The 22,377-nt window shown below is 43.5% G+C and overlaps 1 protein-coding gene across 2 annotated transcripts; it reads right to left on the minus strand.

Annotated features, from left to right (window-relative positions):
• Positions 1-6,094: 6,094 nt before the first annotated feature.
• ptger2a (prostaglandin E receptor 2a (subtype EP2)) lies at positions 6,095-22,117 on the minus strand. Of its 2 annotated transcripts, none has more exons than XM_083938345.1 (4): positions 21,978-22,117; positions 21,434-21,630; positions 19,234-20,153; positions 6,095-9,669 (listed from the first exon to the last, which is right to left on the minus strand). In XM_083938345.1, exons 3-4 carry the CDS (start codon positions 20,059-20,061, stop codon positions 9,379-9,381), a joined length of 1,119 nt encoding a protein of 372 aa, XP_083794471.1. In that variant the 5' UTR covers positions 20,062-20,153; positions 21,434-21,630; positions 21,978-22,117; the 3' UTR covers positions 6,095-9,378. The 2 variants fall into 2 exon arrangements, with proteins under 2 accessions (XP_083794471.1, XP_083794472.1); XM_083938346.1 differs by having other exon boundaries at positions 19,234-20,156.
• Between the last annotated feature and the right edge of the window lie 260 nt (positions 22,118-22,377).

Here is a 22,377-nt window from a genome sequence, read left to right on the forward strand (position 1 = left end):
TCATGGTCCTCACAGGGACTCGAGCCGGCAAACCGGCGTCCCTCCGGTTCCCAGCCGAGTCACCTATGGACTGAGCTACTGCCGCCCAAGTGACAAATCAAATTTGCATATGCAAGAGGAAAATATGCATCAATATTGTGTGTGGGGGCAGTTTTCTGTTACTGGAATATCAAAGTTCAGCTAAATACAGCATTCAGCTGAATAGCTCACGGCAGATTGACAGTAAAAGTCTTCTGATATGACTAAGAAGCTTTCTTAACACCAGCCACAAGCTTTCTGTGACCTTAAGCAGAGATCAGAGGATGGTCATGACTAATCCTTGTTATTGCTGCCCTCTCTTAGTCAAATAAAAGGTTGTTTTGAGTCAATTAAGATTCTTACAGTCGATTAGTCATTTTTTAAAGCGGAATGACCCTTTACCAAGAAACACATGAGCACCTCTCTGGCAAACACAGTGAAAAAGTAAAAGTGGTGCTTTGCTGAAAGGCAAGAAATGAAAGGAAAGAGCTTTAAATGAACTTAAACCTAACTTTAAATCTCTTGTAAGTTCCCATGCTATCGGGGGCAATGTTCTGTTGCCACTATCTGGAATTAGGCTTCCACATACAAACTCAACACACATGTCAGCTCCTTCCTTCCTCTGACCTCATTAAAACACAAGAAGGCACAATTTCATCCAATTAAATCGGACAGGGTTGATTAATCAACTAATCGGTTATGTGGAATAAACTCAGTTATGGCTAATGTGTTCCTGATGTCTGCTCGCTCAGTTGGGCCTAATTGTTTATTGGCGGGACATTAATTGACACAACGCGGGCAGGATATACAGTGAATTCTGGGTAATTGTAGGGGACATGACATTCTTGTCAAAATGTAATCAAATGTTCCTTTCGACAGTGCAGGTTTGAGTATGACTCAGCACGTTGGTTCTGTTTTCCACACAATGGTGGTGTGTGTGAGCTCGGGAGGGTGGCGTCATTGATGGAGGACATTATTATCTGGGCTCTGAAGTAAAAACAGGTCTGAAAAGTCAAATGTGATGTCATCATTCATCTTCAACAGCTTGTCCCTGGAGCCGATCCCAGCTGACATCGGGCGTGAGGCGGGGTACACCCTGGACAGGACGCCAGTCTATCGCAGGGCACATAGAGACGAACAGAGACAGACAACCATTCACACCTACGGGTGATTTTAGAGTCATCAATTAACATAACACTTACACTTCTTTGGACTGTGGGAGGAAACCAGAGAACCCGGAGAAAACCCACGCAGACACGGGGAGAACAGCCGAGATTCGAACCAGGAACCCTCTTGCTGTGAGGCAACAGTGCTAACCACCACAACACCATGACGCTGAAATATGATGTCCTATTTTATAAATGCGAATTTCATTTATCCCAGTATTCATTCCTTTTTGAGGATGTATTATTATTAAGTTGTGGAATTATTTAATATATACACCTTTACTTTCTCTTAAACTGACCTGTTATCACCATATAAAGTTGTTTTGTATGTACACACTGAGCCCACATAGAGCGACATTAGCATTCACGTGGCATGCAGCTAGTTAACAGCCGCAACAGTGACGCCTGTATCATGGTAATCCGGTTAATTCATTCATTACCAGTTAATACAGCTTACATTTCCAAACCCTGTAGAGTCAACTGTGCAAAAGTCAGTATGCACACAGTATGCTGCAAAGATGGTGTCTGTGTAGCAGGTAAAAAACAACTCCCTTACTTGACATGATGTGGACCATGTGTTTTGGCCTTTACAGCATTTTTGCAGCAGCGACGCTCGAACCTGCCCTTATCAGTGAGCCAGAGGAAAGCCACGATGACTTCACGTGGTAAGAGTGTGTGGGCTGAATGAAATACTAATCTTAATTGTGCGTATGATTGCTTATGCTTAGATGACAGGAAAATCAAGTCAGTTTTAATTATACAGCCTAATATAAAAATACAAATAACATATTGTGCCTCGGTGGGCTTTACAATCTGTCCCCAAATACGGCACCCGTTGTCCCTTTCAACCCCAGATTCAGAAAAGGAAAAACTCCCCAAAAGATCCACTTTAATATGAAAAAGAATGGAAGAAAACTCAAAAAAAGAGCAAGTGAGGAGGGATCCCTCTCCCAGGATGGAGATTAAAGACCTGTGACTCATCTAAAAAGCATGCAAATACACAGGAAGTGGCCGTTCAGTCGAGAGAAAAGCCCAGAGACTTTAATCCCAAATACGCTGACACAATAATAACAACATTAGTGCACTTGGTATGCTGATGAATATTCACATGCAGCCGTTTAAACTGGGAGGAGGCCTCGGGGAAGACCCAGGACCAGGTGGAGAGATTAGATCTCCACACTGGCCTGGGAACGCCTCAGGATCCCCCAGTTAGAGCTGGTTAATGTGGCCCGGGAAAGGGAAGTTTGGGGTCCACTGCTAAAGCTGCTGCCCCCGCGACCCGACCCCGGATAAGAGGCTGAAGATGAGATGAGAGCCATTCACACTGTCATCCCCACACACTGATAGACTGCTCACACCGGTGCCTGATGCCCAGTGGCTCTGACTTTACTGCCGTTGGAAAGAAAGAGGGAGAGAGAGAGATTCATTTGCAGAATGGAAGGAGAGGAGACATTGGCATACACACGGGTCGTGGCGTTTATTGTCTTCGATCCTGATTCATGACTCTTTATAAATTAGATTATGTCACATTCACTGGCTGATGGTGGGAGGGGAGGGGGGAGGAGGGAACTCTGCAAGGAAAGGAAGCAATAGAGAGAAAACGCTCCATGACTTTCAATCATTTGACAGTGAAATCTCCAAAAGTGAAGACCAAATGGTGAAGTGTGGCTACAACACGGGAGAGACAGGTTTCCACTGACTGAGGCCCAAGTGATCTAACTGTCCAAATGAATTTCTGGTGTTTGGTGTGGTCATTTTCAGTGTTACATGGAGTTTAGCTGCTCACACAATATACAAGGCATGTTTTTGGGGCACCAGTAGCTCAGTCCATTGGTGACTTGGCTGGGAACCGTAGGGTCGCTGGTTCAAGTCCCTGTGTGGACCATGTATGCTGGAGAGGTGCCAGTTCATTTCCTGGGCACTGCTGAGGTGCTGTTGAGCAAGGCACTGAACCCCCCAACTGCTCAGGGCAGCCTCCTCACTCTAACACCTCTCCATTAATTGCATGTATAAAGCTCCTGTCTGTGCATGTGTGTATTTCAGGCCTGTGTGTGTGTAACATGATTAATAAATTGAAAAATTCAATTTCCCCATTGTGGGATAAATAAAGTAATTCTTCTTCTTTAACCATGTGCCTGAATGAATCGAATGATTTACTTTTGAACTGCACCTTTAAAATTCTTGACTGTGTGAAAATAAACAACGTGTCAGAAGAAAAGGTCCCTCCACATAAATACCGTAAACTAAAGCTCCAAAGGGGTTGGAGCAGGCAACATAAAAAGGATGCCACGACACCCGTTTAACAATCAACAAAAACTTTATTTTAATTGAAAAAGTATTTTCAAAAGAAAACCAAGAGCAAACAAAAGGGGCTGAAGATCCTGTGCTCAGCCTCTCTCCTCAGATTCACACACATCTTACCGATGATTTTCAAGCCGCATCTCATATCTACTTTGCGCCACTGTCGCCTCACAGCAAGAGGGTTCCAGGTTCCAATCCCGGCTGGGGCCCTTCTGTGGGGAGTTCTCCCCGTGTCTGAGTGGGTTTTCTCCGGGTTCTCCGGTTTCCTCCCACAGTCCAAAAAGATGCAGGTGTTAGGTTCATTGATGACTCTAAAATTGCCCGTAGGTTTGAATGTGAGTGTGAATGGTTGTTTGTCTCTATGTGTCCTGTGATAGACTGGCGTCCTGTCCAGGGTGGACCCCGCCTCACGCCCGATGTCAGCTGGGATTGGCTCCAGCCCCCCCGCGGCCCTGATAGGGACAAGCAGTTGAAGATGGATGGATGGATGGAGCTCATATCTACTGTGGCGGATAGGATTGTATAAGTGGGCACTACATTACGTAATTATCAAGGGGGGTTCCCAAAACCCTGGAGTAGCCTCCTCCACCGGTCAGAGGAATCCTCCATGTTGACTCCTCTTTGGTTCCTATGGAGGTCACATTTCCTCTTGGTTTCTGACTCTTCCTCGTTGGGGCGAGCAGAGGCCCCTTGCTGGTATCAGTCTTTTCCTTCTCCATGGTAAAAGAAGCTCCGGTAGCTGAGGTGCTAAGCTAATCACTAGCCGCTCAGAGTGTACAGAGAGGGAGGGGGAGTGGGCATGGACGAGGGGATTGGATGGAGGGTACCAGCCAAAGGGAGCACTTCAGACCGGTTGGCTCTCTTTGGTCAATTTCTACGCAGACCTACGGCTGATAGATTGAATGCATTTTTTGGGTTCTTTTTGCTATTCATATTGTGTAGCTTGGACCATAATCGGCACTTAACATTGTTAATAATAATTCCAATATTCCAAATGGTGGACCATAGCTTTAAAGTCAGAGTCAGCCCCCTGGATAAATAGGCTGTTTGGTTATTTTCTAAGATGAGATCAAGTTAACCAGTTGTTTCAGATCAGCTCAGTACAAACTGTCACCTGGATGCTGACATAGTTGATTAATACGTGACTGGAAGCAACCCATGAGTGAGTTCAAGTGGTTTACAGTGTAGAGCAGCGGACTGTGAAGTTTGTGTTTTGCTCTGGTGAATTGTAAACATTGTGGTGGATTGAGATTTGTAATGTTGAATTTTTTTAGCCTTGAATTTTTTCAAGTTGAATTTATGAACATTAAAAAAATAAAGAGTCGAAACATTCAGATATATACATCAATGCATAGATACATCATTCAATGCATGTCACTGATTCAACTTCTTCCCCGGAGTTGTTTGTGCTTTGTCCTCTCGCAGGTCTCCTCTGATCGTGGTGGTGCCTGCTGCCGTGGTCCTGCATGACGCTTCCTGCTGCTAGTATAATCTATCACCTTAGCTGTGCTTGTTTCTACTATTCTGCTGTATTAACTGCCATAACATATAAGTCATATTCACATTACTATAGATATTATTATAGTTACTGGAAGTGTGTCTGTCTCTGTCTTTGTCTCTCTCTGTCCATCTGTCCATCTTTTCTCTCTTTCTCTCTCCTTCTCTTCCTCTCTCCGGTGCAGACAGATGTCCGTCTTCCACAGAGCTGGGTCTGTCTGACGTTCCTGTCTGTTATAGTGAAGGTTTTCGTTGCCACCGTACTCTACGGGGGAATTGTTGGGTCTCTGTAAATCATAAATAAGTCATAGAGTGCGGTCTTTACCTACTCTGTAAAGTGTCCTGAGATAACTTTTGTTAGGATTTGGCACTGTAAATAAAAGTGAATTGAATTGAATTGAATTGAATTGGCTGTAATGAAGCCTCTGGGCAACACTGACTGTGACTGAATAGGACTCCTCTGTCTGTGTCTTGTGTCTTGTTACTTTGTGCCCGATTGTGAGAATAAAATACTACTTTTTCAGGACTGGCTCTGACTAACACAGACATACAGTAATAAACTTGTTTAGCACCATTATGTAGCACTATAAGTAAAATTGAATTGAATTGGCTGTAATGAAGCCTCCAATGTTTTCAATGCATAATTATTCAGTGCTAGAAAGTCAATGGCGTTTTAATTTCAAAATCCGACAGATTTATTTCCATACCACAAGTCAACAAGTGTCTCATGATAGAGACGGCCACAATGAGATGACAGATTTACTTCCATACTGTGGTCTGATGCTTCCTATGATGTTGAAAGAGGGATCACATGGGCTGATGTTGTCAATGCTCGCTCTCAATACATTGGCCTACTTAGATCAAACCACAGTATTATGTTGTGTTCGAATGATGGAAAACACACCACGAACAAAGCAGCCATGTCTTAAAGTGACGCAGAGGGAAAATTCCTCAAGGGCAGACACACAGAAACAGAATCACACGTGCACGCTCCACATCTGGAACCCATCCACGAGAAACGGTGTGTGCTGAGGGTTACGAAGCAGGTCGGACAGAGTGTGGTGGATGAGATGTTTATTTACACAGGCAATAAAACACACACACACACACACACACACACACTCAGTGCATTCAGTTTCATCTACAGTACTTTATAATTACAGAGTACAAGACATCCAGGTAGGCAGCGTTCTGCTTTGACATCATTACATTTCAGTGCTGTCTGTCACACACACACACACACACACACACACTAGCATGCACATACACACAGGCTTACAGCTAGTGTAGGCACGTGGAACCACAAGCATGTACAGTATGTATTATAAGGAATAGAATATTTTCCAGAAATACACACACTGACGTTAACACGACAGGGCAAAAAGCACTCTGGCACGCAAACAAACACAGAAGCAAAACACGCATCGGACCCACAGGAAGTTGTAAACACTGAACATTTCGATGCTGAGCGCGGAACCAACAACAGACCAACGGGGGCAATAAACCGCTGTTCTCACAACACAAAAGCCCTCATTCACGCACACACACACACACACACACACACACACGTTCAAATAAAGGCTTACAGCCTGAGAGTTTACCTGATGCTCACACACTTTCTGGCATCCTCTTAAATGACATATAGTTGAGAACTTGTAGTGTTTTTTTTCATCACATTTTACACACAAGGACCAAACTTTAAACCCTGCTGTTGCATAACCCAGTTCACTCGACGTATTTCCCTTTTTAGGGAGATTTACAACCGGAGATTTTGCAAAAAATCTGTAGTATCTGCTACACTTTTAACACTGTTATCACTTATTTATTTATTTCAACATGCTGCTAAACTGCACGCTGCGTATTGTTGTATATTGTATTTACCTACGTTTAACCACACTGTCAGTTGCATTCTGTCACATCTAGTTAATTGTTTGATTTATTTTATGTTGCTTTATTTTTATTTGATTTATGTTTTTATGCTTATTGTTACTCTGATCCTTTCCCATCTTTGTATTGAAACTGTTGCACAATAATTTCCCTCGGGATAAATCTTGAATCTTGAATCTAGTCGCTTATATTCTTGTCAATTAAGCCCTGGTTGAATTTGATTCATTTCAAAAGAAGAGTTGCTGGGAAAGTGTCAGTTCCCCATGGTGTTGTGTCATTTAGCCCAGCATGAATCCACTATGTGAAGCTTTTACCCGTGCGCGAACGTTATAAAAAACAGTGGAGAAAACAACCTGTTTTTCAGCAAGTCAGTACAAACTGACAACATTATGATGTGATGATGTGTTACATTGGTTACAGCATGTTTGAACAATCAGCATGAGGATACAATCAGAGAGCGAAATCGTGACATTTCCCATCCTCTGTCCCATAGGAACGGAGGTCCCCTGGAAAGACACACACTGAGGGAAAATAACATTTCAAGATGTTCCCTGGTGAAACTAATGCAACTCAAATGGCACTTTAGTCGTAAAGTCGACGGATAAAAGAGAAGGGCGCTCTCCTTTCATAGTTTCCAAATAACTTTTAGGCAACGTGACAGAGTGAGACGAGTCCGTCCCAAAATGACGCGTCCACTGAGACTGAATTGAAAACAAACCATGGTACTTTTGAAAGGGGTCACACAACAACTTACATTTTTGATTATGTACTGTATAAATAATATTCCACTTAGTTAATATGACATTATTAGCTTATATACATATAAATGATTGAGTTTTTTAACAGCATTTTCAAAAATAGACTTTTCCCACAGTAGCCTCATTGCGTGTGGGTCCCTGTTGTGTTTGTATTGTTTGTACTCGCATACTTGCATGAGCATGGGTGACCAACGCGCTTTACTACCAATGGATTCAGGCTGTACCGATGAGTACTACTGAATACAAGAACCACAGGGCACGTTTCATTAAGTCAAGTCCAGCATATTTGGTGAAGAAAGAATAACCACGTTTGTCTTTCAATAATAATTAACACGTAGAGAAGCTGACCTGTACAAGTGTGTATACAAAGTCAATAAAAGTGGTATTTTTGTCATTAAAGGAGGTAGTTTGCTCTTTAAAAAGTACCATCATTTGCCACAATTGTGTGCCGTCATTCATTTTGCATAAGCGTTACAATTACAGCCGGATTATGTGACAGTATTTACTAGTTTTTACATGTTTTCAAGTCCAAAGGTTACTGTAGTCTTAGCAGAATTTGTTTATATAATATCATTATTATATATAATATGCTACGTACTGTATGTGTACATGTTACTGGAATATATACCCGCGACATAACCTTTCCTGTGTTTATCACTCTTTCCCACCAATTCCCTGAGTGAGTTTCTTTTGTCTGTCTTCTACCGAAAAAAGTCTCTCCAGGCTTCTTGCCCTTTGACCTCTCCGGCAGGAATCTGGTAGGAGTGTGAGGGGAAAGGTTACCAAAGCAGACCAGGGGTTAAAGTCATCGGTTAAGAAGTTCAGTGGTGACAAGATAGTGTTCCCAGGATGAAGCGGGTAAAGGAGAAACCCATGCTCCAAATATTTCATAGAAAATGTTTGAGTTCTCAAATACACTTGTGTGAACACGTCTCATCCAGATTACATCTACTTATGCATCTTAAAGGTACAGATACACATCCAATGCATCACTTTGCTTTCCTGTTACAACCGTAGGCTGGAATCTTGTTAAATGAGCCCCATTGATCTGAATGTACTTACTTTTGTGTTTATAATGGTTTTTATGAATTTAACCTAATATGGCAGGCTATTTAATAACTTGTTAATGTTAGTGGCCCGGTAACAACTGTTTGGAAAGCAGCACAGAGAAAGCATGTGCAGCGCAAGGCCTTACGTCATTGGTGACCTCCTTCCTCGACAGATAACTATCTTTATAGCATTCTGTCACATCTCCTTGCACACGCTTCTCGACATCTTTGTCTTAATACACGGTAGACAAAACCGCTTGTTTGTCTATTCTAGATCATCACAGAACCCGGAGGAAGTCTCTGTCTTTCTCAGCAGCCTTTTTCATCTCACTGATTAATTGGCATTAAAAATGCAAGCAGCAAAAGGAGGCAAAAATGTTGAGCTTTTACACTTAAAACATGAAGCTGTTGAGAAGTCCGGATGCATTCGACGTCCACACACTTGGCTGGAATGCTAGTGGTGGATGGAAACACCAAGTGAATGGCAAGAGGCGGCCACCAGCTGATAGAACTGCTGCAAATGTTTGTCAGTGACACAGAGAGGGCTATTATCTAACGGAAACACATTCATAAATAGTGAAGACACACCACCCAGATAGGAGGGGTGGAAACCTCCCTGCTTCCTGTGATCTCTAAGGAGATCACGCACTCCAATACATTGTCCAATAAATATAAATATGAAATAATACACTACTGTTAAGGTCATAGAGTTTCCTCACTGCGATAATGCTCAGTGTACTCCAGCGTTGGGCGAGACAGTTCGACGTTAGCTGGAGAATTCTCTTTGGCCATTGATGTTTTAAAAATGGAACCCCTGGAGATTGCCAGGGGGGCCCGGCAGACCGAAGCCCAGCAAAAGTGCAGCACACTGGGGGAGAGGAGGATAAAGACCCAGGGGTCGATGATGGAGTTTACGGAGATGAAGCGCAAGGCGATCAGGTCCAAACGGTGAGATTCCTTGATACCAGTCATGGAGTTGATGTACACCCGGATCTGAGAGATGGATAGAGAGAGGGAACAGAGAGAGTGTGTGTTAAATTAGCTGCCAAGGTATAATCCCACTGCTTACACCATCCATGACAGTCACACAGACAGCCACATCCTAGTTAACATCCTGGTTTAAATCCCACACTAAAGCCATCCATAAAGCACCAGTAACAGATGACGATGGGGACCAGTTTGTGAAATGGGAGGTGGACAATAGAACTTAACCACTTAAGGCCCCTACACATGATACGCGGTAAAAACGCTTTGCTCCGGCCGCTCAATTCATTTCCGATGAAAAAAGGCGGTAGCGCCCAATGAAGTGGTAGCGCCCAATGAAGCGACAGCGCCCAATTTAGAGGTGCACACCGCTCAGATTTGCCTCTCTGCCGCTGAGCTCAAAGTTCAAATCAGTTGAACTTTGACCTTGTTGCCGCTGACCTCTCAAAAGCTCAACCAATGAGATAGAAGCTTTGAGTGTGAGGTTTAAGTTTCCTAGGCAACCAGAGAGCAACACCAAGCCGGTTAGAAAGATGGAGGAAAGCCTTATTAGGTGTCGAACTGTTTAACGCTACATTAAAGTCGTGTCACGATGTGGGAAGAAAATGTAATGATGGAGGTTTTTAAGCATCACACCCGGTTTGTGAATAGGCCGTTTACGAGTGAACGGTTTTTTTAATGCTAACGTTGATTTAGCCGTTTACTGGGTCTCTGCGGCCAACCTCGGGATGAGCCCAGCGCAAAAAGCTTATCATGTGAAGGCCCCTTTATGCGTTTAAATGCCGAGCTGATACTCATCATGCACGACAACGCATCTAATCGCCCTGTGTTGTTGTTCAAAAACATGAAAGAGAAAGTGGAAGTGCCAGTTCAGCAAGAAGGTAAACCACTCCATACAGTAAACGCCTCTCTACTCTAAATGAGTATGCATGCCTCTGGGCTAACCAAACATACAGTATGGTCTCCACTTTTAATGAATCCAGCTGTTTACACAGATGGTGTAACGGCTCGTACCTTAATCACCCTATACATGCATAAATCACCCAACGCATATTTTTACGCTTTATGTTTGGGTTGTTTTAAGATTATTTTTTGGCACAGCTGGAGGTTGACAGGAAATGGGAGAGAGAGGGGGGACGACATGCAGCAAAGGGTCGCAGGTCGAACCCGGGCTGTTGTGCTGAGGACTTTTTAAACTCTGTGTATGGGGAAGCTGTTGTAACCACCTTTGATGCCGGGCACTCCAAGTTTACGTCTTTTGGTTCCTTTGTACAAACATAACTAGTGATTGTATGTCGGGTTGTGAGTACTGCTTAAACACAAGCAGATTCAAGATCATAGAGTGCTACAGGAATTAGTCCTAAAACCCGGGAAATGGTCTTTTCACCCTTGGTTCCGTCGTCAATGAAGCTTTTACGTAAAAAAAGAAAAGTTAGTTGACAACAAGTGGCGTCATGCGAACGTAGTGTAGTTCGTTTGTTGCCAAACGTTTGCTTTTTACTTCTGACGATTGCGTTTACGCCACAAAAATCCCTAAAGTATGTGTTAATTTGTAAAGATCATCGTGCTTCACAAAACGCATAAGCCTGAGTATCGCAAACTATTGTGTATTTTCTGTAATAATCCAATGCGATGCTAACTTCCTACAAAATTACAGCATACAGCACTCCATCATACAAAAACTTTACAGCGGTCACTTGAGTGAATGTGAACTTTGGGTTTTAGTCCGTCTTCTCAAACTAACTGTTGCATAATAAATGTAGTAAACACGCAATCAACAGAAATCATACTCCCTAATTTTATCCATATAAACGCAGAAAGCACCATCATTCATCCCGGAGCACACAGGATGTTTGCAGAGAGTGCTGTTCTAATTCAAAGGGGATACTTGAATTACTCTGAGCATCAGTTTGTTTGCTTTTCAGTAGGACCGCTGAGAGGCACACGGGCAGCCTATAAATCATTGAGGATGTGTGTAGTTTGTGGAGAGGAGAGGCTGAGCAGCAGATGTTGAATACTAAGGCCAAGCCAAATTGAAATTCCCATGCTGACACTAAGGGCGCACTCACACTGTCCATCCGTATCTTTTGTACTCACACTACCTGGGCCTCGGCGAATGCTTCTTGCTGCCTATACGTCATCACGCCGTAACACGTCACACGCATTGATTCACGTCATCGCGATGCGTGGCTTCGTTTACAAATCTGTCCATAGATTTCGGAGGTTTTGTGCGTCTTGTCGACTGTTTTTGAATATTTTCATCGACCAAATCTGCAGTAGACACTCCACCTCCGCATCACACCAACGTGAACCTTTCACCGCCATTGTTTTAAATATCCGCGCATGGTCCGTCCTTCTTTTTTCTATGTCCCAACAGGCGCACATAAAATTACGTCAGAACAGCCGTAGGCCTCGTGCTCGTACACGTGCGCACGCTCATGCTCGTACATGTGCAAACGTGCTTTACAAAAGCCCCTCTCCGAAACGAGCCGTGGGCTGCAAGCGTGCCGCTTGTACTGTCCTTTATTACTACCTGCACAGTATATTCATACATTAAAGGAAATGTCTTTTTTACACAATTTGATTCATTTGATTTGATTGAATGTAGGATCTTAGCTTCCAGGTTATCTACTAATTAACAGCCTGCTGAAATAGAGCTCATGGGGGCTCAAAAAACTCATTTTACCATCATGCTCAATAAACTGGAATGATCTGGATTACAGCTAATCGTTATTTTGCTGCTATGTTGGAAGCTTTCCCGCTCTGAGTTGAAGTTTTTTCACTTTTAGTTCATTTTTTTTTATTATTAGGGCATATTTGAACCACTGTTTTATGGAAATTATACATTTCTTTGTCCTTTTCTTCTTTTATACAGTATAACAGATGTTAGAAAGTCAGATTCTGGTCTTAAGTCAGTTTTGACCAAACATGGTTACTGTGTTCTGCCTTTGTTGAGCAGAATAATAAAACGTACAAAAATGAATGCCTGTCTTGTGAAATGATAAATATGCGCAGCCTTTAGCCTTCTTCCAGTCAAATAAAACCGACCTAAGAGCAAGATAAATATCTAGATTCTACCTCACTTTATTACACTCGCACATTATTTTGACGTGTGCTCTTGGACAACTCTGAGCGCTAAAAGCTGTATTGCAAAATCTTTGACCTTTTTAAAGGAAAACGTCTTTTTTAAAACAGCTGGGTTTTTGTAGCTCCATTGAGACCAAGAACGAGCAGCTGATTTTACTCATTATTTCCTGTCTGGGCGGTGAAAACAGCTTCTGCAGCAAAGTGACTTAAGTGAAAAGCAGTGAAATCCCTGGGCTGATGCCTACAAGGTTGGGAAGCACAATAACACAATCCATGGAAGCTGTGACTCGTTCTCGGGTTTATTAATCCCTCCTGTCGCTCTCTCTGGGGGTCGGAGAGGAACAATACCCAGTTAAATGTGACGGGAAAGTGACCTTACAGCAGGTTGCTTTCCATTCACTCTCACCTCTTCATTCCTGCCTGCATTCCACCCATCCTTTCCTTTTAAATTTCATCTCATTCATCACTCTCTTTCTTCTCAACAGACTCAGGTTTGAGTCCCATAAAAGCACGCAATTTCCTGAGACTGCAGGGATTGCGCCAACATCGCCATGCCAGCATCATTAGGCCAGCTTCCTGCTGCTCAGTCACACAACCAAGTGGCTTAATTGTTGCTATAAAGACAACAACTGCCTTTCCAGCCAATTACACATCTGCAAATGGCCCTTAAGAGTCTTGCTTAAAGGAGATGTACTCAAAATACCGGCTCCCACAGAGATATGAAATACCAAGTTCTTGTCCGGCACATCATTAATAACTAATTTGAGAAGACTCATTGTCTCGGCACAATAACAAAATCTGCATACAGATCAAAAATAGAAAAGCTCTTACAAATCAAACATGGACTGTGGTTGGTTTTTCTATAGGCGTAGAACAGCCCCATGTTAGTTGCTTTAAACGAAACCACACGCATCATTACTGTGATTAGTGGCAGGCCTTGCCATGTGTGTGAGACAAAGAGTAGGCGAAGGATCGTGCATGGAGACAGACCTTTTTGTTTAGCCAGGCCCGCCCGTGAAATCCGACTCACACTGGGAGCCCATTTTCTTCTTCACTCCCAGCACCAACAGGAAGCGTGATAAAAAAGTGTTGAGGTTGCGAAGCATCTGTGAGGGCTGGATGCTCGCGGAACAAAACACTGTCCTCCTTTCATTTTCGAGAACATTCACAACGGTTCATCCGTGTGCCGTGTCAGAGGTGATAATCTTTCTTGATCCCTGCTTGTGGTGGTTTTTCATTAAGTTTTCCACATGCATGCGTCTGTACCCACATGCCTAACTCATGTAAAGGTTATGTAGGAGATTAAGAGGTTTAACAAGAACATTTTATTGAGTGTTTATGAATGGAACGTCCTGTTCACTCCGTTGCCAAAACTGCATAATGTTTTGGAGAAACTCTTCTTATAAAGGTAAAAAAATCAGTGTATTTTCAAACTAACAACTGCACCATTCAAATTCCAGTACTGTATTCCAATTTGATCTTTTTAGTTGATCCTTTATGTCTACCTCTCCATCAGTGTGTCTCTTTTTCTGTGCCAAAATGCAATCACAGATAACAACAGCCCCCAGTTTCATCTGGACAGAAGGCACAGCAGAAAAATGTAATAGGATCGGGCTGTCGTGTGTGTATGTGTGTGATATCCTGACCTCAGACTGTGGTATCACATTGCTGCCCGGACACCCATGATTGTTTATATAAGGCTCTTAATAAATTATACATTTGTAATATTGCTAAGCACATCTGAATGTGTAGCCTTGACAAACGTGTGACCACGAAGCAATTATTAAACACCTTTGAAATGATAATACTAATTACCGCCGTCACGCCCGTCGTGCTTTCCATTCCCCCATTGGAAGTATGGAGTTTACTTCACTGCTTGGATAAAACAGCAGAAAGATGTGAAAGGGGCTTATGTCTAGACTGCAGAAAGTTGGAAGAAAGCTTTTCAGAAGTGTTAAGTTGCATGTACACTTTCCCCAAGCACCAGCTCACAAGTTGGTCCCCACCAACACTGAGGGCGCACTCACACTGTCCATCCGTACCGTGCTCAAACAGGTTTTACGGGTAAAGTCTAGTTCGTTTGATCAGTGTGAGTGCAACCGTACCACGCCTAGTTGTGGCACGCTTGCCGTCCAAGGCCCGTTTGGGAGAGGTGGGCTTTTGTAAAGCACGTTTGTACGTGTATGAGCACGAGTGTGCGCACATGTGCGAGATAGAGGCCTACGGCGGTTCTGACGTCATTTTATATGCCTGTTCAGACATAGAAAAACGAAGGAGGGAGCATGCGTGGACATTTAAAACAATTACCCTAAAGCACTGGGCACGGTACGGACGGACAGTGTGAGTGCGCCCTAAGTCTAGACTGCAGAAAGTTGTAAGAACGCTTTTCAGAAGTTGCGTGTACACTTTTCTCTACGCACCAGCTCACAAGTTAGTCCCCACCGACACTGAAAATGTCTCAATTTACAGACATCTCCTCTGTAAATGTATCTTTAAATAGGTTGCTGTCCTATTCAGTATAATGCCCTGCTCAGGGATCAGAACTCATTATGGAAAATATAAAATGGATGCTATCAGCAGAAAAGACATTTTTACCCTTGTTTGGACATAATAAAGAAAGGAACGGGAAAGGCAATTCCACATTAGAGTGGATGTTTCTAACAACAAGAGACCACAGCTCCCTCAGCATTATCACTTAGTGTGCGCTTTGAATGAAATATGGTAAAAGGTTTTCTCCATCTCTCTGCAGGGCAACAGATGGAAATGACTGCTAAAACGTGAATGTGGCCATTCTGTGGAAATATGAGAAGAGGAGAGGCGAATGCGACTGCCACATGTAAGTGATTCACCAGTATGTATGACATAGGAGTCCCATTAGAAGAAGAATGAATCATCCACGGCTGACATTAATGTTAGGAGGACTTCTACTTGCAGAGGCGAAAGGTCTGGCTATGTCGCTTGATATATCTGATAAAGAAAAGGTAAGATCGTAGATCAACACAACAGACATGAAGATGCACTTAAACATCCTGATGGATAAAAGGACCAATGCACTGACTTGTGATCAGTGGGAGGAAAAAACAAAGGAGAGGAACTGGAGGATATCTGCCAAATGTTACACCCACTAAGACATTTCTAGTGCTGCCAAAGATGACATCAAGAGTGGTTTGACGAAAATAAAGAAACAAGAGCCAATGAACAAATGGATGTCGCAAAATGATACCATTCAATATGTAACTGTAACTCTCTCTTGACAAGGCATCCCATAAATCCTTGCATTTATCTCTGCGTCAATTTTAGATTACAATCCTAACATTCTTTGCCATCTCCCCATAAAGATCACACCCTAAAAAAAACAAAAATGGATCCCTATTATATTGGTTAACTGGACAGTAGGAGCCAGACATGTTGACTTTAACTTTATGTACGTTATTGATTTCACTCTTGCTGACGGTCTTCTTCTTTTAGGTTCTGGGCATGTGCCAGATTATTTTTTTAACTGCATAAGCAGTTTAGTTTTTATTTTATTTGAGGTAAAAGTTTATGAATAATGAGGGGCGTGGCCTCTTGAGTGGCACACAGCAGCTGGCCCTCACTTCTCCTCGGTATACGTCAGCCAGATGGACGTACCCCCCCAACGTCACGTCAATATCCTTATTTGGTGAGAGGAAATGAGGCGGAGTTAAAGTCTGACAAGATGGCGACTCCCGTAGGTAAGGACGATTGGACCAAGTTGAGAGAACGGACCCCGACGGGTATGCTACGTATATATTTTTTTTACAGTCTATGGGTGTTACCAGTGCTAATAAACCATCCTGATCAAGTGGACTTCACCATTCAACACACTTTGGTAAGAGCCGATTTGGATGTTGAAGTACATTTGGTGCATCCGGAGTTGACGTATGGGACGCTGACGTATTTCTTCTCTTAACAGAAGCTCGAGAGAAAATACAGGAGACATTAAAGAGAATGTTGCTGCACGAGGCTTATTGTCAGTCTGAGCCAATGATTCATAACTCCTGGAGAACACTAATGGAGGGGTTTAAGGACAGCTTGGACCTTACAAGTACATGAGTCACAGCAAACACTGCAGAAAGATACAGTATATACTGATTTCTTGGCAAAAAATATTATTCATTTCAGTTTTTTCACATTATGCCTTTAATTTAGACTTGTTGATGCACTGCCGCGTCCTCTCTGTGTCCTCCTTTGTTCCTTACTGTACCCGAGTCATCCGTTTTCCTCAGCCTCCTGATGAGGCAGTGAAGAAAGCCAGTGCAGTAAGCTGATACCAATGTCCTTTACCTTGACTAACCTACACCTGGCACACAGCGCAAAGCAAAGGGCAAGTTTAATATACACTGTACTCATCCTTGTCAGTTTACTGTAAACGCCCTCTGGATTTGTTGGATGTTTTATCTGTAAACGCAGAATTGGTCTGGCAAATGGATTTTCCTCGCCACAATAGGATGCAGTGAAAAGATAATTACATCAATAAATACAACTGACCCTGACTTACTAACAAACGGTATCTGCGTATGTCTCGTAGATACCAAGGACTTTAAGCAGCTTTTTGGCTTCATAAAGCAGCGAGTGGCTTTGGGTGCCAATTTGTGGATCTATTTGAATCCTCATATAATCCATGACAAACAGTGTTACATGGAGGAATCTGTGATACAGGCCTTTGTATGAAGTTTAACAGCTTTAACTTTAACTTCATGTAGGGTCAAAGTACTTAAAAGATTGATTCTAACTTTGCCTGCATTGGCCGTGTTGATAACAGACTCTACAAAGCTCTGTTTTGTGACACGGAGCTCATTAAAACCGTTTGTGGTCTGCGTCTGTGATGTTGTGGATGCTATTAAATTAAGAGCCATGTAGAGTTTGGCAACCATCGCAGAGATGAAGGTTATGACTGCGCTTGAAGCCGCAGCCGAGATGCAGCGGCGCACAAGACGCAGCGGCGCACAAGACGGCACTTTCATTACCGCTGTCTGTAATAGAGTGCACAACACCCCATACTGCAGGGAAAGTTATTGAGTGACACTTTCGGAAGAACTTTATGAGTCATATTTATCTTTTATTTGATTGTCTCACCGTCCAACAGCACTTTATACATCCCCTGTGTATTCACAATGTACTTGAGACAACGCTTCTGTGGCTATTCTGCTGCAATAGGGTCATTAGATGTTATCGCAATCCATCACTTGTCCATAAAACAGGCGGTAAATTATTATTAGCCCCACCCACCCAATTAGTCATCAGCCAGATGATGTCATTCTTTTGGTGTTGCTACATTTGAGAACAAATGTATAGTTACACAGACCCGTATCTTCTCATTGAAGCTTCTGTCCGAATTACTTCCTGATGACATAACTGATCAAATCCTGGGTTATTCAAAGGACACTCACAATGATGCAGTTTCCCCTGACTACTTTCACAAAAACCATTTGGATTATCAAATAAAATAAACATATGAGTCTTTTTTTCTACTGACATTATATTTATAATTGAATGCTTATTGTTTCTACCTGGCATCAAAATAAGCAGCGGAGTCAGACCTGCGGTCGATGGCACCGATAAAGTGTTTCCTGTCTACAGCTTGGCATCTGATCAGCCCATAGTCTATTGTATTATTTTTGAAAAGCTAGTGTGTGCGGAGACACAGTTGCACACAGATCAGACTCAGATTGCACGCAGCTTACTGTATCTGCTCTTGGTGACATATTTATGATCAGATTCTGGTGTCTGAAGAGAGCATAGATAACGGCTTCCGAAAGTGCCCCGTCTGACAGCACGGTAACGTTTTTTTTTCTGAAACGGGGACTGATACTGAATCGTGCAATGGAACTAGACGTCACAGCTGTTCATTGTACGTAGTTATTATACCACAGCTATGAACCTATCTGATTCGACCTTTACATCATGATAAAATGTTATATATGACACTTATATTTCCAGATGGGTTGTTTAGTTTTTTTTGGGGGGGGGGGGGGGGGGGGGGGCAACAAAAAATAATTCCAGCAGTGGGGTTGCCAGGTTTGTTGCTGAGTGTGTCAAGTGATGAATCATACAGGGAAACGACTGATATAGACTAATCAATTAATTTTACAACAGTATTTAACGTTAGCTTGTCTTTCTTTGAGTGCTGTGTAATCCATTAGCTAGCTCTCAACTCAAAATGATTTGTTGTTTCTGTAGCAACAACAGACAAACCTGGCAATCCGCAATGCCCAACGCTGGTGGCTGCTACAATGTGAACAGAACGTGACAGTAAGTCTTGTTAAACCCGTCAAAAAATGTTAAAATATTAATTCAGACTAAATATATTTTTGTTAAGGAAAAGCAATACTTTCATTATAAATATATATTAAAAAAATATAGCTTCTAATAAAGATTCTACATAATCAACCTTTAAATACTTTATATAAATATTTAGATTAGAGAATTGGGAAAAGCATGCATGTATGTCTGCTGTCATCTTACCACCAGGGGCAGTGTGCAGATGATGAAGATGATGGTCATGAAGACCAGCAGGATGAGATGCTCCACCTCCTCGGCCATGGACACCGCCCTGCGCTCGCTGTGGGACCTCGCGGTGGACATCACCGAGCCGCCGTTCCTCCTGCGACGTTGGTACATCTTGAACAGCTGGTACACCACAAACCCGTTGCACGCCACGATGGCCAGCACCAGCACTAGCATAAGACTCGCGTACAGGTTGGCGTAGACCTTGTCCTCTGTTTGACTAGGGTTCATGTCGATGAAGCACCACGTTCCAGGGCAGTATTGTACATATTCACCAAATCCGGCAAAAGGGAGGAGACAGAATAACATGCATAACAAAAACACCACCGGGATTGTGATATAGGCACATTTCTTGGTGACGTTCCGGCTGTACAGGTAAGGGTACCCGATGGCAAAAGACCTCTCTACTGCCGTGGAGAAGAGAAGCGACATGGTGGCCAGGCTGAAGAATGTCATGCCCACGCCAAAGTATTTGCACACGCTGTGAGATTCAGGAGACATCCCCTCCAAGGTAGTGTTGCGTGAATACGAAAGCTGCACCAGTGGACTGATCAGGCAAGTCCCCGCCAGGTCGGTGACCACCAGCGACGTGATGAGGATGTGAAACAAGGAACACCGCCACGTGGTCCCGCTCCTAGTTTCTCTACGTCGGCGGATTTCCAGTATCACCAGGGCAGCCACATTGCCAAAGATGCCCGCGGCAAACATGAAGGCACTGATCATCGGGCTCTTGGTGGAGTCGATGTGGTGCTTGCTGTGGCACGGGTCATCGCTTGTATCCGTCATGGCGGGAAACTGGCAGGATCTAATTCAAAAAGATGTCCCTGCTTCACTAAATGAGTCAAAAATGTGTCCTTTAGAGGTTGTCTGCAGCCATCCTGCTGAAACAGAAAGGAAGGCAGAAGAACTCTGAGACCTCAAACTGTAACAGTCGGTTCATTAATTGGTCAATCCACAAAGATTAAGGTGCACGTTTTTTGATAATCTATAAATGGAAAATATAATTTAGTTGCATTAATTAATTCATCTTCAACCCCTTGTCCCTGTCGCAGGGGGCTGGAGCCGATCCCAGCTGACATCGGGCGTGAGGCGGGGTACACCCTGGACAGGACGCCAGTCTATCACAGGACACATAGAGACGAACAGAGACAGACAACCATTCACACCTATGGGCAATTTTAGAGTCATCAATGAACCGAACACCTGCATGTCTTTGGACTGTGGGAGGAAACCGGAGAACCTGGAGAAAACCCATGCAGACACGGGAAGAACATGCAAACTCCACACAGAAGGGCCCCAGCCGGGATTCGAACCAGGAACCCACTCGCTGTGAGGCGACAGTGCTAACCACCACAACTCTGTGTCGCCCCCATTTAGTTGATTTAGTTTACTGTTGATGTGATGATGATTTGAGGCCAATTTAGAAACCAAAGTCAACCGAAAATCAGTCAGCCAAGAAATTTGGATTGTGACTGAACTTTAGGGAAGAAGATGAATGCAGCATCTTTAAAATTACACTAACAATGAAAAAACAACATTTGTTTACTTGCCGCTCTTTGGCACAAGCAGATCCTGCATCATTTGTCAAGGATGTTCCAGTCTCACTCACTTTCAGCCACTGTTTTGACTGAATGTCAACAGTGTCGTCTACTCACGCAACTCTAATTCCATGTTTACGAGTCTTTGTCTAATTTAACTGATCCCACACGTACACAGAAAAGGGAGAACATCAGCGTCCTCTCACAAAAAAGGGAACATTTTACGCATATTGGAAAAAATCCAGGGCTCAAGTGTGAGTTTCGAAGTTGTGAAACCCAACTGTCTTCCTCTTCTGTCTCCCACGTTAACAGACAACAGCTGACAGGACCGATGGTTTTTTCCCACACTTTTCTGCTCAAATTCTGTGCCGACTCTTTGAGAAATGTTAGAACATGGGTGTCAAACTGATCGGATGGAAAACCTGCAGCTACACGGCCCTTTACTGGATCAGTTTGACACCCATGTGTTAGAAGATCATCTTTGGTTCACGCTATCTAGCTGTTCTATCCATGCAGCTGTTGCATTACTCAGAAAGAAATGTGGAAGCCCCCTTGGGTATGTGAGTGCTCTCTAATGATAAAATAATAGGACATGTGTAACAACCAGATGAGTGACTCACCTACTTGCTCTGTCCGGTTGACGACGCGCTGATGCCTGAAGTTTAGGTCCCTGAATGAGTCAAAAGAATAAAATAAAAAGACACCAACATCTGTGGAAATGCGTGCTGTCCTTCTCGAAACACAGAGGAGCGACCTGACAGATGTGTCCAGGTGTTGGGTGGCAGGCTTTGTCAGCTGCAGTGTCCCCTGGATACTCCTGTAAAACCAGACGATTTAGCTAAATGACATTAAGGCAGTTGATGGTATTAGAGCCACACACTGAGTAAGACAAGAGTGTTTTATTTTGAAAAACAAACTCCTGGATGTACCCAGTGTGCGCCGAATACATGACTGCCTACACACACACACACTGAGTCAAGTCCAGCTCTAACAGCACGCGCGCTTTTAAGTCAACAAGTGTTTTTTTTACACTTGTGAATTTTCTAAATGGAGTTCCTTTAAGGTCGCTCCGTGTGGCAAAACAGCGCGAGGCAACGCATGTCGCACCCGCGTGGGTTGAGCCGCGGTTAAACGCGTCCAAATAACAAATAACGAAGTTCTCACCTGTTTTATAACTCGCTCCCCCTCCGTGGAGACCGTCGTGTCCGTGTTTTAGAGTCCAAAGTGGGGCGCGCAGGGAGGTAAATGTCCCGCCGCGTCTTGGTTCGTGTCACCGGGGAAAAAGCCGCTCTGCTGTAAAGGTGAGGTGCGGAGAGGGCGAGGCACGCGCCGCTGTGCCGCTGTGGGGATGAACGGGCCCGGGTACAGGGAAGGATGCTGTGACGTCACACAGCGCGGGTACACCCACCCTGTGGTGACAGGCTGGGGCAAGCTGCAACCCTGCCATCTTCAGAGGCTGCTATAATGGAGTCACATATGAGGAAGGATATTAAAGTTATGTTTTTTTCGTTAGTCATTTAATGGTTCAGTCAGAAAACAGTGATTAAATGTCCACTGGAAACGT

This window comes from Echiichthys vipera (genome assembly GCF_963691815.1).
Source record: "Echiichthys vipera genome assembly, chromosome: 23".
In the NCBI taxonomy this organism is placed as follows: Eukaryota; Metazoa; Chordata; class Actinopteri; order Perciformes; family Trachinidae; genus Echiichthys; species Echiichthys vipera.